A 19,164-nucleotide genomic window follows, 5' to 3' on the forward strand; every position below is an offset into this window, starting at 1 on the left:
TTTTCCTCTACTAGAGATTATCACATGGTGGAAACTGAAATATCCTTGACTTCCTCGCTTTAACTTTGTAATAGTGAAAACATTAATTAGGCGTTACTCAGATGATGCATTACATTTTACTAACCCTTATGATGTTAAATGTCACCGATATTAAAAAAAATATTTCAAAAATTACTATTTAAAACGTTTTAAGTGAGCATATTACTTGGTGGCAAACTGAAATATCCTTTGCTGCCTGACTTTAAGTCCATTCGCATTGATGTAAGTTTTACGATTTGGTGATTTTGGATGCGAATGTTCCACGTGCAACCGTCACTGCAATTCATCCCATCACTCGTTATTTGAAGTTTCTGTGGCACCTGTGTTGTTACACTTGGTTGTGCAGTAGATGAAGACTGTGTTCTGGCTGTAATTGCTGAAGCTGTTTTTGTTTTTGCTGTAGTTGCTGGTGTTATTGTTCCTGTGGCTAGTTTTGTTGATGTTGTGGCTCTTTTTGTTGTTGTTGTTGTTGTTGTAGGCGTTTTTTTTTTTTTCTTTTTGCAGCGAAACACTGAAACAATATTATGTTAAGGCGTTGTTTACAACTGAGAACATATCGTTTGACGTTTAGAGCAGTTACCACCAAACGTAACATAAAGAGCAACATAACTGTAAAGATGGACGATCTGGGGCCTTATGTAAACCTTTGGTCAAATTTTTTAAATTGGTTGTCGTTAAACAAAGAAGAGCAGAAATAATTCATTAACAAAAACCCAAATAAAAATTCCTTATATTGTCGTTCTGCTTACAATTTCATCTAAACTAGGTTAGATTTGCATCCATTCACGAAGGCGATATGTCAAGGGCCGGAACAATTAACTCTGTTGGTCGTGGTATGGTCTTAAATTTCGATTTGGTTTCACGGACTTATGCGTGGGCTAAATTATTTAAAGCACCGGTATGTAAAGGTTGACATAATATATGTTGACATAATATTTTCATAATAATATTTAGTGAAACACACCACGGTTAGTAATATTTATGAAATTATTATGCATATTTTCAAAACTTATAAATAAACTTACCGAAGCAAACAACATCGTTAAACAATCCCATTATAGCAGATGTTTTTCACCGATAGATAGTAAATTATTGTATTCGTAGATAGTTCTCTTAAATGTGAAATGTTAAGCAAAAACACGTTTAACCTGACATTTTTCCATGCCAAGGTTAAGGCAATTTAATAAAAAATCAGATCTTGTAAAACAAAAAACAATTTATTGCTACTAAAGTCGCACTTATACAAATACTATTAAAATTAAAATCTAGACGCTCTTACTGTTAATGAATTCAAGTTTAAATAAAACTGAGATATGTCTAAAGACCAAAATAAAATCTCGTCGCTTCGACTCTTACGGCCATTAAAATCAGATTTAAATAAAACTCTTTTATAATTTATTAACTGGACGCAGTGTATTAGCTTATGCAACCTAAACCTGTCTGTAAACTAAACTCTATTGTTATGGTAGCCTATAATCTTAATAGCTGCAACATCAATCACTAGGTCCTGGGTTCGTGCACTGATCACTACACTAAAGTAACCCTCACTCGCACAACTGAAATACGACACGAACGTTTTACTTGAAAGGCCCACTATAGGCTGAATTCCTAACCTTAAGTTAACCTGTGTAACACCGCTTAGTCCACATTATTAGACTACAGAAAAATCGCACTTTGTCAGGTTAAAGCTGAAGGTTTAAATGATTCGGTTTACAATAGCATTTAACCAAAGGCTTATTAGGAACCTGAATTGCGCATCCCACACCTTATCAGTCATTCGTACATTACTTCCTTGTGTGTTGTCCTACGTTTGTTGGGCCGTTGTGCATTTCATTAAGTTGTGCTTAACCATGAGGAAATGACTAGATTTTTTAATTACTTAAATGTTGTTCCCAGTCGGTAACCTTGGAATATTTCTATTGTTGAAAAGTTAGCTGTCACCATTAAGTTTTTCTCATTTGAAACTAGGAAATAATTGTTGTCCACTTTATTATCCAACTAAATCTGTTCTGAGTTCACAAAATCTCATGCTTAACGTTTTTCTTCTGCTTTGTGGTTGTATAAACGTTCCTTCCAACTATTTTACACAAACTTATTTAAAAAATGTGGTAAAAACACTAATCGAAACGGAATATTGTAATTGTACACAGTGGTTGAAACGGAAAGCAACCAATAAAAAACATAACACTGTATTTTTTTTATCACTTAAAATCGTCATACAGAATATTGTTCACAACGACAGCGCAGGGATCTCCTTGTTTATTGGATTGAAGAACTGTTTCATTCCCATCCATCGCGGTATTTATGTATGCGTTTGTCTCCATGGTGTGGTAAAGAACATTGTCGACCATCTGACCATTCTGGTTCGCATCTGGTGTTTTTGGGCGGATTTGGTGCATTTTGTCTTCGCGTTTCTGTTTCGTTCTGTACCTATAAGTAAAAAAACGAACGCCAAAAATGTTAACGTCTGTAAAGAAATCGCAAGAATTTAAACCTACTGCTTTTCATACAGCTGGGAAGTGGTAACACACGTCTTAATTTAAAAGCGATATTTTTGCAGTTATAATCAAGATTTTGTCTGTCTTTGGTCGTTCATTTAGCGTATTTTTCTTGCGTTTAAGTAGCATGTTAAAATAACCTGAAACTAATATTTTGCTTACCATTTACTTAACAAGTTGTTTCGTATTTACCTGAAATAAAAAACCAAAACGAGTCCCAGAATCAGCAAAGCTCCCAGAACAGCTCCTATTATTCCTCCCACCGATGTGCTGTTGTTTCCTAAATACCATTAAACGTTTTGTTAAAACTGAAATATATCCAAAAGGTAAGGCCTGAATGACTGGGGGTTAGTGATAAAACATAGAACAAAATACAGAAGAGTATCATTCTTTAAAATAATAAAAAGCATATTATATATTTGTTCTCAATGACCAGTAGATTGTAAACAACGAACAAATGATGTTAACGTATATATAAAACTACACACATTATCCCTTATTTTTCTATGCATTTCGCGATACAAAAGAATTGCAGTTTAATAACATTAGTAATATTTTTACCGCTTGGTGTCGTTGTTGCGCTCTTTTTTGTCGCTGAGAAAGATTTTTTTGTTGTCACTAATGACGATGTTGTTGTAAATAATGTTGTTGGCTTTGTTTCCGTCCCTGGGGAAGGTTGCATTTCTGTCACCATGGATGAGGCTGTCGTAAATAGTGTTGTTGTTTTTGTAGCGCTGCTTGGAGGTTGCTTGTTCGTTGTATTATCTAAGCCGGTTAAAACACTAAAATAAGTTTTCCTAAACAGTTGACATATTTTAACCACACAATTTTTAACTTCGTCTTCGCCCCCTATCTGCAGATAAACATTGATTTACTTTTGGTTTAGTAAGATTTTTTAATAAATTTTATATTTAAAAATATTATGTCACGTAATAATATCACTCCTGTGGCATCTTTACATAGTTCAGAGTGCTTCTGTTTTTTTTAAGGTACTGGCACACATGATTTATTTATTTTAACACCAGTGCAAACATAATGCTATTATATCAAATATGAAACCCACTAAATCAGTGATTCGTAAACTTGCGCCCCAGCACACCGGTAACAAATTGTACGTTCTTGCCTGAAACGTTAACCACGTTGTACTGCAGACGAAATCCCATTCTTCCGTTATGGCTGTTGGAGTAGAAATACACGTTGTTCAGTGAGTTGTTTCGCACCACATACGTAATATGTCCTTTGCACACCGATTTTATACCAGCTTCGCTCTGCACTTGTGTTTTAACGTGCTTAAGCACAAAGCACGTGGTCGGCAGGTCATTTGATCCACAGATGTAAAGTTGCCGTCCTATGTTGCGTGGGCACAAAATACTGGTTAAGGTTCGTTTAACACAAATGAAATGGTGTACAAGTTATGGTCACTAATTTTAGAGGTAAATCAAATAATAAATTAAACACCTAAAGGTAAGTAAATTCGAAAAATTTAGTAGGTTAAAAATTAACTGATAAAAAAACTTTTTTTTAAAAACATGTCCTCTTTAAAAGAACTGCAAATAAGCCTTAAGTTTAGAATTAGATCCATATCATTACTTACAACTATTACATCTCGAAACCACAGTAAATTACTATGTCTCAAAACTCATTTAAAATGGCTATATGTGCCAGCTAGTTTACATAAAAGCTCTTAATACTTACCATGTTGTAGTGTTATGTAGTCAACGCATTTCGAACTCGTTTTGCTCACACAAAAAGGTGTCGTACATAATGCCGATTTTATAACAATAAGGGTAGTAAACTTAATGACAACAGCTTGGTATTTGTCATCTACTGTAAAGTTCCATAGGCACGTTTGGGAATCCGGATAATGGTTAGGATAATTCGGTGAGGTGATGACCCCTGATTTGTTGTTAATCTCTGGTGTTTGAACGGCGCACGTGAGAATGGCACCATTGACTGTAAAACAGCTGACACCTGTCATAATAAACAGCCTCAGTTAGATTTTTATTTTGGAAATACTATGCATACAGAATTTGGCCTAAATATATGTAGATTAGCCCTAGCGTTTTATGTTGGCTACGCAATATTGCTGGGGTAAAATTATTTATTTTTTAAAGGCCAATGTTAACTCAGACCTTGTTTAGCGATCCGCGTTTCAAACAATTACCGGTTGGATAACAAACTTTTAAAGATATTTCTTTGCGATCCTTCCTTTATTTTTGGTTTCTAAGCTGCTATTCAAGCGCATTAGCCCTATTTTCCGATCAATTTGTCACACAATTAGACTTGGCAAAATACTTGGATATTTCAGCTTGACAGAAAATTAACGCTGGTTGAGTTCCAATTAAAATTTGTTTTCTTTTATATATTTTCAGTATTAAAATTGATACTTTAAAACCTAAATATCAGTCAGTTAAAAATTTGTTTCTAAAATACTACACTATTCTCCACTATAGTTGCCATATTACCCCCTGTATTACCCCCTGTATTAGACATACCTGCTGTGATAACAATTGTTATCAACGCGTTTTCCAACATCCTTGTCAATGTAATCAGATTCGAATTATGCGATGTAACTCACAAGAACAGTTCAATTCTTTACTATTGTCTTCACTAAGTTCTAAGCAAGCGAATTGTTCTACTAAAGTACTGTATGTAGTGTTCCTAAACGTAGGACGCTTTGATAATTTCCTTATTGAGGCCTTTGTGCAATGTGCATGTTTAAAAGTAGGAAGTAACCCTCGTTTGTCATTTCATGTTGCCTCAGTTAACCTGCAGTTATTAATCTGCATATCTTACGTCAACTTCATTTTCAAACTTAAGACACATCATTTGACCACATTGTTTTAAAAAAATTGATTTGGTTATTGACATACAGTGTGGTTTGTAATTTATTTTTGCTGGTTCTCTTTTCTTCACATATAGTCTTCTATTTTACCAATTGTTCAGTTTATTTTATTATTCATAGGCATTTTTTCTACTCTGGGGATCTAACTTATGATTTATCATTAGGCCACATCCAACAAAATTGATTTCGGTTGCTGACATACAGAATTTAAATTATTTTTATTTTTATCTTCATTATAGAAGTAAAAATAATAAAATAAAGTTTTGTTTTACTGATAATAACACGTCGAACTGTTATAAAAAAATGGCAAATTGAAGTGGCTAATTTTATTGGGCTGTTTAAAGATTCTGACGTGTAATAAAGTAATGAAGGTATTTTGAAGAACCCCAAGTTAAGGTACTTTGAAGAACCACAGAAAACATAAATTACAACGCAATAACAAGGCCTTAAGTAACAAATTATAACGCCATAAGTAATAAACCGGTGTTACGAGTTATGTAAACTTCTCTACGTTTTACATAAAGCAAAAAGGTGGCTAATTACATTCGTATGTGGATATATTAAAAAAATAAAGCAGGAGCGATAATACTGCTTTACAAAGTAACCAAGTAAAGTACACAGTGAAGCGATTTTACAAATCTGAATATCTGGACACTAGTCCTTCGCTTTACTAGAAATACCTAAATCAGGAGTCATTAAATAGTGTATACGTTGTTGAAAGGTCAAAAAATGTCCAGCCAATGTAAACAAGTTATTCGTTGATGTATGTATATAAATATATATTGAATGAATGCTTAGGCATTTGGAAATTTAGCAATATAAATAGGCTGAGTGATCTCCAGCTATATAAAAAAATAATAGGGCCTATAGCTTAGTTCTGCAAAGAAAACGTTGGCTTACATATACAGTATAATTCTTATGAAATACAGGCGTATATTCTCGAAAAATAAAAAAGGATGAATTACATTTGGCAGTGTGGAAATGCCAAAAAGTGGAGGTATCCAACTTGTATACCTAACACTAGTGGCACGACAGTGCATTCTGGTGTTATGCGAAGTTAAGAAATGTAACATAAGCATTGGTAAATTTTATCAAAAAGGTTGTTTTCAAACCACGAGATCGGAAAAGGGTAAAAAGTAAGAAAAAACGCCAACATAAAGCGTGACTGTAAAACGCCACTTAGTGGAAGGAGTTCATAAAAGGTTGAAAATCACTGCTGTAAAACAAAAAAAAGCGTAAAAAATAAACGTTATAGACAAGTTTTTGTTTTTGTAATACGCGAAGCATATATACTAGGCAAACGTTGGTCCTTTTGGCCGGAAGAACAATTTTACAATTGAAACAATGCCTGGCAGCAACAGTGTATTCGCAGAGCGTGTAAAACGTAGCGTTTTCTATGAAAAAGTTTGTTTTCAACCATTTATGTCGCCTGAAAGCCGTCATACAAAACATTGTCGACAACTTGCCGCTCGTTCTTGTTCGACTTATCAACTACAGCATAAAGATCATCCGGTTTATTGCTGGGAGGAACAACGTTGTTACTTCCGGGTTCAGGGGCTTTATTTTCTCTCGTATTGACGTAAACCGTTGCCTCTGACGTGTCGTAAATAACGTTGTCAACCATATGACCATTCCGGTTCGGTTGTGGTGCGTTTGTTTGGTTGGCTGGCGAGCGATTGGTAATGTTTTGATGCAAAGGCAAGTTTTCCGTCGGTTTATTCTGCTTTCTACACCTAGAAAATCACAATCAGTTTAAATAGCCAACATACACATTTTAACGCGGTATATACGAGAGGAATTGTAAATTATATAACCCATTAATTAATTTAAACTACGTTATTTTGCAGTTTATTACCTGGTTACCTTAAATAACAAACATTATTAATTATGATACAGCTAAGGATATATTCTGTTAAGTTTATCTACCACGTTAAACAGTTTTTACCAGTGTAGGTAAAATGAAGAAAAAATGTTTAACAAGACGCAGTAAGAATATCGAAGCCCATTCAGAAGTAGGTAGCATTTTTAACGTTCCGAATATCTATTTATCCCAACATGATTAGAAGTCACTGATATAAATACCCTATATTTATTCACAGCAATAAGAATGCATGTCGCTGATAACAGATAGGCTAAGACCCATCCACATGACTCAGATATTCAAAATAAATAGTGGTGTTGAGAACAGGAATTTAGTTAACATTAAACCTAAGTGGCCCGTCTTTATTGGAAACATTTTTAAACTATATAAATACACATAATATTGAACAAATTATCACATAATATTCTTACCTCAAGTAGAACACGAGAACCATTATGAATATAAGTCCAACGACCACTCCAACCACTGCCCCGATTATTCCGCCATATGATGCAGCTGCATTATCTATAATCGAATTCAAAATTAAAAACACAAGAATCCGGACCTAACCGGCCTTGAGTAGCCTAAAGTACTTTCCTAACTAGTCTTAAATCTTAAAGTTAATGTAGCTATAAGATTACCCGGTAAATAGTAATGAGTATAGTCGTTATTTCTTCCTAATTAGAAATGTTGGTCCATTAAACTAAGTGTTGTTTTCTCATTTGTTTGTTTTACTCTCAAAATCAGTGTTAAACCGCATGCTACAAAGAGTAATAACCAAAACCTATTTACCGCCAGGCGATGAGTTTTCTTTGACTGTTGTCGTCATGGGCGATTTAGTTGACGTCAAGGGCGGTATTGCTGTCGATGACGTTGTCGTTGACGTCATTGATGACGTAGTTGCTGAAGATAATGGTATTGAAGTGGTAGTTGTTGAACTTGTGGCTGTGTTTGTGGTTGATGTAGCTGTTGGTGTTGTGGTTGTTGTTGGTGTTGTGGTTGTTGTTGGTGTTGTTGTAGTAGTAGTAGTAGTGGTAGTAGTTGTTGTTGTTGTGGTTGTTGATGTTGTTGTTTTTGGTGTAGTTGCAGCTTAACATTGTATAACTATATGTTAAAATTACGTTCTCGTCGTAAGTATTGACACTGAATAAAAATTACTGTTCACGCAATAAACAATATTTGGCATTTACTATCACCTTTTCTGGCACATATACGCTGTTTGGTAAGTAATGGATTACGTGCATGTTAGTCCACTATACAAACTGGACCACAAAGGTTTAGAAATATTTAGGAGTATTTAAAAACAAAATACCGTAGTTCGGCTAAAAGGCTACTTGAAATTTAATAAACACGGGTAATACAATGGGGCTTCATCTTTAACGTAATGTAATACTTTACGTGTTTACCTGAAACGTTTACTACGTTGAACTTGAGACTGAATCCCTTTCGTGTGCTTCCACTGTCGGAGTAGAAATATACGTTGTTTGGTGAGCTGATTGTTTCTACATATGTATGTCCCCTGCAAGCTGGTGGTATACCAGCTGTATTTTCAACTTGAGTTGTCACATGCTTTAGCACAAAGCACGTTGGGGGTGGCGAATTTCCACAGATGATCAAATGCCGTCCAGAGTTTCCTAATCACAATTGGTAAACTAAGCCACACTGATGTATCACGAAATAAAACCGTTTACGATGGCACTTTAAATTGGCCGTATTACTTTTGTTAGGGCTCACTGGTTATGGTTACTCACCTTCGTCTTGAAGCGTCAGATGGTCGATGCATTTCGACACATTACTGGCGCAATATGGTGTTTTACATGAGACTCCTTTTAAAACCTTAAGATCGGTTATCTGAATAACAACAACTTGGTAATTGTCGTTCGCTCTAAATGACCATCTGCATGCTTGGTATGGTGGATAGTTGTTGGGATAGTTCGGTGAAGTAATAACCCCTGCCGGTGTATTTGATGTCCAGGCTGTGTCGACCGCACAGGAAAGTCCATCTGTTAGACTTGTAAAAGCACCTATATACAATAATAACAGTTACATGAAAGCACATATATACAGCAATCACAGCTACCTAAAAGTACCTATATATAACAATCACAATTACACATTTTATTGTTGTATTTTTTTTTGTTGCTATTCTATCGCATTACAGACATTTTGGATTGGCTTAATTAACAAACTTACTTACATTCATGATATATCCATGTGTGCATTTTTATTCTAAATAGCATCTTTTTATCTGGTAGCCATTACATTTAGTTTACATACCTGTAATAACAGCCATAACCAGTAGAGAAACATAATCCAACATCTTTAAGTCGTAGTTACCACAATTTTTCTTCCCTCATAGTCTTTAACTCGCTATCTACTATTTGCTGCTGGAATAATTTCTACTATATATCCTCTTGCACGGTAAAAGCTGTATACATTTAGTTTAGGTTTCCTTGTGGTGACGCTACTATAGGTTGTTAGTCATAGGATCTACATCCGGGGTAGTCATTCTACGATGAACTATGTTACCTTGTCGCTATCGAGTTGTAACTCTAAGGTAACTTATATAACGAGTTCCAGTTGAGTTTAAGACCGTTGGTTTAAATCACCTTAAATATTCAAAATTTCTCATGGATATGTTGCACTTTTTTCATAAACCTTGTACCATACCAACAAAATACAAGTATAAATCTATATAGTGAATCTAACATAACATTGATGTTCTTATAATTGTAGTTAAAGCTCCGAAAACACGTCTAGGAATCTGTTAGTAACAGCTGGTTATTGTCCTGTTTCCTTGACGTCACTTTCGTGTGATGACGTATTGCATCCTGACTCGAAATCGCCCACCGTGATTCAACTGTATACTTGCCTTACAGATATATACTGCTTGCTTTGTTCAAAATACCCGCCACCAGCAATACTTACTAAAGCAAAAGGGTGTTTCATAATTTAAGTTTATAAAATACACTGTAGATGTTAAACAAAAATAACACAATAGCCAACGAAAAGGCGTTAGTAATACTGTACGAGTATTTATGTATAGAAACCATATGCTGTTAATAGCAGATATTACGAAAGCAAGATTTCGAAAAATGTCACTTCATATAAAATCCTTAATTAACGGTACATTAAGAACTAGTTATACCCGTAAGCTTTTCAGATCTAATGATGAGTTTAGAAAAATAAACGCAAGTGTAGTATTAACGCGGCTGCCCTAAGCTATCTTTGTCTTTGCCACAATAAATCGACCTACAGTTGAAATCTACAGTCTTAAAGCGAGGATTTTATGCATTTTTGGCCTTAAGCATAAATCAATTTACCAAAATCGTGTGGTACCAAACGATGTAAAATGCCAATAAAAGTATGGGACCAGGAAGAGACGAGTTCTCTAAAACAATGCTTTCTCTTCGCACTAATCAAATTTGGCTTTTCATTTTATTTTATTTGTTCATGGTCAACACCAGTGTTCATTTTTTGTCCTTATTTTACTCTTTTCCTATTGTTTTCTTATTTCCCAAAAGTGCTTGTTGTTCCTTGCTCAGCAAAGTGATGCGAGTTACGATCCCTCTTCAAGAAAAGGACGTCTCCTATCACGATCCTATCCTCCTCCTGAACTTCACTAGAGACCTCCATCTTGATCTTATCTTCCTTCGGACCTTTCTCGACCGTTGCGTAGATTGGGATTTCTGGAGGAGTGGCGGATGTAAACGTCTCCTCCTCCTTGAATTTGTCCTCTTGCTTCCGCTGTCTTCTGAATGTTGAAGGCTTTCCCTCCCATCTTCGGAACATCGTCCCGTAGCGAAAGTCTCCAGGAGTATAAGTGCTCTCCCGCATCCGATCTTTTAACTTATCTTCATTTCTAAGAAAGGAAAATTGATGTCAACTGTTCGCTATTTATATACGGGTGAAAAGACTCATTTTTGAGCTGGATTTACTTAACAGATGTAGTATATTGCTAAAATGTATGAACTGAAACATTCATAAACAGAATGTGTATAATCTGTAATCAAGGCCTTCATGAGCCGTAATGACATTATATTGGTTACCAGTTGCCTAAGAAAGGAATAAATCAGTCGGTAATACAGGCTGTTGGTCCCCCCTTAAATGAGGTTTTACGTACTAATAGGATGCAGCAGGCAACGGCGCTACCAGCTACCACTGAGTCTATGTAGCTCGGTTGTTAAAGTGACGGTCCAGTATGGCCAGAGGTCGTGAGTTCGAACCTCTTCACAGGCTAGTTAGTTAGGCCAAGTGATTTCGGTAAGTTTTTTCTAGGCCACACGTTACTATTATCAGAAGAAAATTATCTTTAGTGGTATTTAAAATTGCGCTTAAAAATTAGATACTAACCATGATGATATAAGGTATCTTTATGTTTTAAAGGTCTTTTTAAACTGCCTTTCAATTTACTATATTTGGTTTGATTTACGTGGCAGCATTTGAATCACGTAATTTATTACGTCGTGGATATCTGTGTATAGGCAAACGCTGATCGTGGGTTAACTGAGTTGCATTTATTCATAGCTACGTCATCGCTATTTGGAAATGTATTATGATCTTTTGGGCGCAACCTTTTCCGTGATATATCACGATGTGATTAATGTACACTTTGTTTATACTTTCTTACCGGCCATCTAAGCCTTGATACCTAATGTCACAGTCACCCAACTACTAATAAAGCTACTGCAAAATAGGTTATTACGCTTACCTCTGCATTGTAATGCAAATGCACACAAGGAGTAGAATAAGAAATGCAAATCCGCCGATGGTTGCTCCTATTATAGTTGGCACTAGTGAGTCAGTTGAAGCACCAGCTAACGTGGTGGTGTCTTTTGTTTTTGCTACTATTGTAGTAGTGGTTGGCACTGCGAAAAAACAGGTTTACATTTGTCACGTTACTTGTATGGGCAATAGAAATTTTCTACAACGTGAAGTATTTACTTATTACAAAGTTGTTTGTAGAAGGAATATCATAGCCAATACAGAACTATATATTTTAAACGTTTCGAATAATACTTTATTCATTTTTTAACATGGTAAAGACAGCACTGATTTAATGTATGTACAGGATTCGAAATATTAACCAAATGCCATCCAATTTTGTTTATAGTTTCATATTCGTTCTACGTCTAACTACAACCTCCAGCCATTATGCTCCAAAGTTGTTAAGTTTACAAAAAAAAACAATTTATGTTTTCGTAACCCCTGTATAAGAATGTTTACAAAGGCAACTGAAGGCTTTGAAGTGTGAGAATGAATATGGGTATGAAGGGGCATTTATCGTTCTTAATATTCGATTAAAACCTATACTGTCTAAGGTGGTTAATTAGGCATGCTGTATTTCATGAATTGTCCTTAATGAAAGCAATGATGTGATTTTATGGTTCAACCAACTTTTTCCTGGATCCGAATAAGCTGAGCTAGCTGAAGGGTTATCCGTGACACTTGTGCGTGTTCTTGTCAGTCGCAAGTCTAAATTCAAAGTAAAAAAGTACCAAAACAAAACCTTTTCTTCAGACTATAACAACACTTTTTCGGAACTATATTTTTAACCCAAAATCGTTCGGCCCAAATTTGCTACATTCAACACGTTTTTCAAATTACATAATCCTGTACATAAACTAAAGCGCAAAAACTTTGTTTAAATACCTCTTAGGCATTCCGCTGTCTTATATGCGAGGCGAAATCCTTTTCCCTGTTCTGCTGCATTGGCGTAGAAGGCAAGTTGATAAGCCGATCTATTGGTGAATATGTATTCCCTTTGTTCGTGTCTGCACAGGTCTGGGATGTTAACGCACTGTAGAGGGTCTATTAGCTTCGTGAAAAGAACGTAGCACACCTTGGGTACAGTCTTGCCGCACAGGGCATAGCGCGGTTCTGTGAATATAAGCAACAAATGGAAGGGTTTCTAATTGCTCAATTGGTTGTTTTTCAGAAACTGTACGTTAAATCAAAATTATAGCCTTGCGCTTGTAAACAAATGACCACAACTACTGAGAATGAAAGCAAATTAGTAAAGACTGTGTTTGACCAAATTAGTAAAGACTGCGTTTGACCTAATTAGTAAAGACTGTGTTGACTCGAAGTAATATTAAAAGTCATTTACTTTCTAGAAAATCAAAAAAATGTCCTTCTTCGAATACCGGTTATAGATTTAATTAGGACAGTTTCTCAAATTTTATCTATTCAAAAACTATTATTCAACAATTAAAAAAGTCATTTATTAAACTTTTTCAACTTTTTGGTACTTGCCGTACTAACATGTCGTTAACTCTAAATTTGGTTCTGTATTTGTTTTTGTATGTCTATTTAACATTTCGACGTAGTTGTTGTCACAAACATAGTAATTTTATCGCTTTGTTGCGAGCTTTGGCGCAAAACGTAACCTAAGCCTCTGAGATATCACATTTCAAATGTTCGAAAAAGTAAAAAACAAAGGCTCAAGCAGCATATCGACCGTGCATTGCGAGTAGAAATGTACGCAAATAAAATCTTTGGTATTATAAACGAAAAACGGTTGTTTTTGTTAATTAAAACAGAAAACAAGGCTGATTCGACCTTTCGAGATTTTCTTTATCGAGTTTATATCGTTACAAACATCAAACGGAACCATTGCTGCCGAGATATCACGTTAAACCGCTTAGGCTGCAGCTCGCAATGTATTACGAGTAGGAATAAACTTCGTAAAAACTCAAATCTTTAAATATATACAAAAACGTCTTAATCTGTACAGAAAACGACTTGCGCCTTTTTCTGCTAAATTTTCAATACTGAGTGCAGTTGAAACCTAAATGAAATCGGTGATACAACATTCTGAAAACCCGAATCAATTTAACGTACCCACTCCAATGTTGACGTCATCAATGCACAGCTCCCCTTTTAAGTCGTTGCAGTACCCCGGGTCCAGGGGGCAGTTATCCGGGTTCTCCTGCACCCCCAATTCCTCGAAGTGTAAAATAATGACGTCATTGGCCGGGTCGGCCAGAAAGGTCCAAGTGCACATCTGGTTTGGGGGGTAAGTCTGGCCCAGGCCGTACATAGGCGACTGAATGTGTCCCTCTCTGTTTGCTACTGATAGTTGCTCGGTTGGTATTCCGCATGTTAGCAGGGTAGCGCATCGGCAGCCTAAAATATTTACAAAAAATCGGTGCAGCTAAATTACGGTTTATGGTAGGCCTACGTACAAAATCGTCTCTGGTGCACATTTTAGGATTTTGTTTTTTTCCACTTTGAAAATATACCAATAGTAGCTTTAAAGAAACAAGTATAACATAAAAAGATTATTTTAAACAGGAAACACTTTTCTAATTGCTTGCTACAAAATGTAAATAAATCTATCCTAATACTTTAACGACCCTCCAGATTTGTGATAGTTTAAATAGTTCCCTTAAATGCACAAAGCTTCTTAAGGCCCCTTACTGTGCACCAAAGCATACCTTTTATTTAGTTAAATTTAAATTATCTTTTGCAGCCTCTTATCATGTTAAACGCTCAATAAAATATTTTAAAATTCACCGAAAAGTATAACTATAGAAAGAAAGGAACTACTCACAGTTTAAAAGTGTAAAAATAACCACAGAAACCAATCCCTTGTATTCCATTGCCTTCCTAAACATTTCCACTCGCAGAAGGTTCTAATAACGCAACTCGTTACCCTTCCGGCAAAAGGAACTTAGGTAGCATAGTTGGCAACATACAGGCTTCGCAAAGTTGTCTCAGCAGTCGGGCGAAATCAATACCACACGCGCGTGTATTGTATCACCTGCTGGTAACAGTCACCGATCCAATTGTGTACTGATCAAATCACCATATCGCCATCGTGTTAAATCACGCCCATGTCTATACACGGCACTTGTTTGTGCCTTCTCAAGTGTTAGACTTTCGTGAAATGTGACGTAGATTTGCTTTATGATATCCCCCCGCGCCCTTGCCAGGCATCTTAATGTCGCTGTCTTTGCTTTATTAAAAGGTTGATATTAAAGCGTTCATTGATTTAAGTTTGTTTCTCTAAGTAATGCAACAATACGCTAGGAGCCACAAAAAACACTTTTTTTTAAAGTAATCCTTATATTTACACAGTATTATACACACTCGGTAACTGACGTGCAAAACTCGCTACAGTTGTCATTCGATAAATTCAACCAGAATTTAGCTGTTAAAGCGCTTTATTGCTATGTAAGTTAATTTTAACTTAATTAAACAACGGTACGCCACGACCGGCCAAAACACATATGGAACACTATAGTAAACCCGACATTTACACGGTGTAACTGGAGCAGTTTTTGTTGGCCTTAGATAAACCCCACGTGCTTTAATATAACTCAACCTGTGCGATTGAGGGATTGATTCCATAACTAGTTAGATAAGAAATACCATTATTGTTATCAAACTTTATTCTTAATTATCAGTCTTTTTGTATACACGTTGTTTTCCACGTATTTCGCCCAAGCATTTTTAATATATACATCTTGGCTAGCTAATTTGATAGTATATACAATACCTAATGTACATATGTTAAGCGTTTATTTGTGTAATTGTATTCGGAGCGATTAGGCTATGGCGGATATACAGGAAGTAATCAAACGTAGCATATCGCTACAGTATACTCGTGGCTATAGGCTGACAAAGCTTAGTGGGTTTTATTTGTTTAGTCACGATATAAGGAAAACTTTGCGATATTTTTATTGCATAAATGCACTCGTAAGACTACAGTTACGTTTATGCTACGGTTTAACAGTACTGTATTTTTAAACACTACAAGATAACAAAAACAAATAAATAACAAAAAAAAAAAAAATGCTTTACAGAACTCGGTTACACCGAAATTTAGTTTTGCAAATGGTCGCATTAATCTCACGGTCTGTCGATAAATGGTGGTAACATTGCCGAAGCATCAGGCAAGTATTATGCCACGTGTCTATTTGACGTGGAGCCTGCCATGTTGTTTAAACAAACTTGTAAAAGTTTGATTATTTTAGTTTAATTCCTTGAAATCCACCCGCCTCCGTCGGCTATTCTTTGACAAAAACGCAGTTTTATTACGTTTTATGAGTTTTAAGTGTCGGGTTTGGTGTAAAGGACTTTATGTTAAAAATACATTTATATAAACGAAAATATGTTTCTATTTATACATTTGCCTATAACTGCAGTCGACAAGGTCTTTCAGCCATTTGTATGTATAACTTGTTTTTCTATGGCTCAAAATTATTGGTGAGTCAATTTGGAATTGTTCAGTGAGATGCTGACCCCAAATTGTTTTGGCTTTATAACACTTGCCGAATCCCATCGTAGTCTTGCATACTGTATAACGTGTTTTAGAACGATTTGATGTATTTAAAGCATTGTTTTGGTTCACAGAGCTTGGTCAACGACGTTTTTCGCCCTTTCGTACAAATAACTTGCATTTCATGGGTTCAAATCAAAATGACTTTTGAGTAATTCTCGAGTTCAGGTTTTTTCCTAATCCGTTTGTCCAAACGTAAAGTCTCGATTACACTTGTCTGATCCCATCGTAATCTTGCCCGGCCGTTGCTGCTGCTGTAGGATTATCGTCCATCCGCATATATATGTTCTCCTCATCCGATTCCGGCTGGTCGTACAGGGTTTCCGGATGAGGGGGCGGTATAGCTACGTCATCCCACTCGTTGTTAGAGCTGTAGCGCGCGTTAAGCTTCGCTTGTTCATCTGGGCTTCCGCTCAATGGTGGTTCGCCGCTTCTGTCGGCTTTGCTTGGCTTTACCCTGACAGAATAACAGGTCTGTTTATACGAGGCAGCATTTATAGCTTCTGTGAGATTTCAATGCAGCTTTAAATTAAACGTCTGTCCAATTTTCAAGTGTCCAGAAAAAATTAGGTGGACGACTATGAAAAAAAAAATTAACACGTTTTCTCTTTTTGTCCAACATTTTTTGTAAAAAAAGTAATTGTAAAACTTTGAGTTGCACATTTCTAGAACTGCACTTTAGTGCGATCCATTTAAATTGTTTAGTTTGAAATGTTAATCCAAAATTAAACTACAAATTAAAGCGTGTTTTGCGAATTACGATAACATGTTTTTAAGAGAGTGGACCTGTTCGTACCTTTTAAGAAATACCCCGTTCTTAACGTTCGATGTCCCTAAAAGGATCTAAATTGACGTAATTTATGGACTTGAACTAGACAAATCAAAAATATACTTGCGCCTCAAAACGATCAAAATCGAATTTACTTTATTTTAATGCAACAAATCGTCTCATCAACTACCAACCTTCTACAACACGCTATTATCGCAACCAGTGCAATCAGCATAAACAACAAGTTGCCGGCTCCAAGAATTGCGATTACTGTCACATTCATGTTTCCATCGGGAATTAGTGGCTGCCGAAAATTTCTAGTCCCGTTGTTTTCACCATTTCCACCACTTCTGCTGTCAACTTGGGTGGCTACATTCTCTCCAGACAGTGTTGTGGTTGAGCTTGTTGTCTTTTTTGTTGTTGGTGTTATTGGTGTTGTTTCTGAAAGGTTTGACGGTGCTTAATTGTTAAATAACTGAAACCCTTACTTAAAACTTAAAACCACGGTTTGTAAAAGGTAAATAATATATAGGCATTTGTTAATATTGTATGGTTGTATTTAGTATAACAAGACGTTTTGTCAACTTTTGAACTTTTTTTGTAATAATTCTAAATTTCAACTTTTTACTTACCCACTGAACACTTAACAGTGGTGTAGTTAAGCTTGAAGCCTCGTTTGAGTCTTGAAAGGCCGCTTGTGAACCTTATCGAGTAGTTGAGGGATTTTGTTTTGACGACTTGCATATTAACATTGCTGCAATGACGGGTAAAGTCCCCACATGTTGAAATATTGATCGATTTGCTTGTCAGGATGTAGCAGGTTGGGGGAACCACCTCGCCACACAGCGAGAACTTAGGGTCTGTGGAATATGACACGGTTAATTGGTTTAACTGTGGTGTTCACCGGGAATTAAACTTATCTGTTTTTTTTTCTGTGTTCTTATTTATTACGTGAAACTTATGCAATGTAAAAAAAGTACAAAATGGCTATTTTAATGGCTGAAAATTTCTGCCTAATATTCTCTTGATATGCATTATAGTCATATTTTTGTCAAAAAAAATTTACAAAATTGTCATAAATCCGTTTACAATGGCGTCGACAAGCTTATTTAGCATAGAATTAGTTTTTTTATTTAGGCCTACAATTTTTTTCATACATTGTTATCTCATAGACTTGAGTTACTATAATCACCATCTGATAAGGATTTACAGTGATAACATACCTAATATATACTGCCGTTGCTTCACATTGATATATAATAGGTACATGCAAACAAAAGATATTATCAATTTGAAAAGCTCTTATCATGTGTTAGCAATGCTATATTGATTTTAATTTTTATCCTTACCCACGTTAATATCCAGCGCATCCACGCAATCTCCATCGTAGCAAACTTCATCGCTTCTGCATTTACTGCCCTTTCTTCGCACACTCATGTCCGTAAACTCGACGATTGTTACGTCACTAAGGGTGCTGCCCGGTAAAGTCCACGTGCAGGTTTGAGAGGCAGGGTAGGTTGCGCTTGTGCCATAACCTGGGGATGTTATGATGCCCTGTTCTTGCGTTATGCCCAGTTCATTAGGGGATAGGGCGCACATAGAATTGCAGACACCTGAAAAGTTTTAGTTGTTTAAGAAGGTGTCTTTTTTTAGCTAAATATTTTTTGCTGCTAAGGTAAGTTGAATTTACCAGTCTGGCGCGCACTTTAGCTTTTTGGGGGCTCGAAACTAGAAAAAGTAGCACTGCGAATGTTTGAATTGGCATCTTTTGCAAAATGCACTGCAAAGAAATCACAAATAAGCATCTAAAATCGCAATCTGCTACTTGACAACTAAAAACAGAAGCGGCAACTAAAATACAAAGCT

At 35.8% G+C, this 19,164-nt stretch overlaps 3 protein-coding genes across 3 annotated transcripts in view; 1 reads left to right on the plus strand and 2 right to left on the minus strand.

Annotated features, from left to right (window-relative positions):
• LOC146141129 (nesprin-1-like) overlaps positions 1-19,164 on the plus strand; it is a 340,733-nt gene that overhangs the window by 109,044 nt on the left and 212,525 nt on the right. The gene's annotated exons all lie outside the window — the stretch shown is intronic.
• On the minus strand, positions 10,669-15,020 carry LOC146141137 (uncharacterized). The gene is made up of 5 exons (XM_083392286.1): positions 14,799-15,020; positions 14,087-14,371; positions 12,896-13,123; positions 11,955-12,111; positions 10,669-11,105 (listed from the first exon to the last, which is right to left on the minus strand). The coding sequence occupies exons 1-5, from the start codon at positions 14,860-14,862 to the stop codon at positions 10,754-10,756; spliced, it is 1,086 nt and encodes a 361-aa protein (XP_083248412.1). The 5' UTR covers positions 14,863-15,020; the 3' UTR covers positions 10,669-10,753.
• On the minus strand, positions 16,726-17,697 carry LOC146141138 (uncharacterized). The gene is made up of 2 exons (XM_083392362.1): positions 17,493-17,697; positions 16,726-16,986 (listed from the first exon to the last, which is right to left on the minus strand). Exons 1-2 carry the CDS (start codon positions 17,579-17,581, stop codon positions 16,737-16,739), a joined length of 339 nt encoding a protein of 112 aa, XP_083248488.1. The 5' UTR covers positions 17,582-17,697; the 3' UTR covers positions 16,726-16,736.

Source organism: Ascidiella aspersa, chromosome 6 (assembly GCF_963924565.1).
Source record: "Ascidiella aspersa chromosome 6, kaAscAspe10.2, whole genome shotgun sequence".
NCBI classification, from domain to species: domain Eukaryota; kingdom Metazoa; phylum Chordata; class Ascidiacea; order Phlebobranchia; family Ascidiidae; genus Ascidiella; species Ascidiella aspersa.

Coding starts and splice junctions, on each gene's coding strand:
- LOC146141137 (XM_083392286.1), bottom strand. CDS start 14,862: ATGTTTAGGAAGGCAATGGAATACAAGGGATTGGTTTCTGTGGTTATT. Junction 14,372..14,798: donor TATTTTTACACTTTTAAACT/GTGAGTAGTTCC, acceptor TAAATATTTTAG/GCTGCCGATGCGCTACCCTG. Junction 12,112..12,895: donor GACAGCGGAATGCCTAAGAG/GTATTTAAACAA, acceptor GTTTTTTCGCAG/TGCCAACCACTACTACAATA.
- LOC146141138 (XM_083392362.1), bottom strand. CDS start 17,581: ATGAATGTGACAGTAATCGCAATTCTTGGAGCCGGCAACTTGTTGTTT. Junction 16,987..17,492: donor ATAATAGCGTGTTGTAGAAG/GTTGGTAGTTGA, acceptor TTATTCTGTCAG/GGTAAAGCCAAGCAAAGCCG.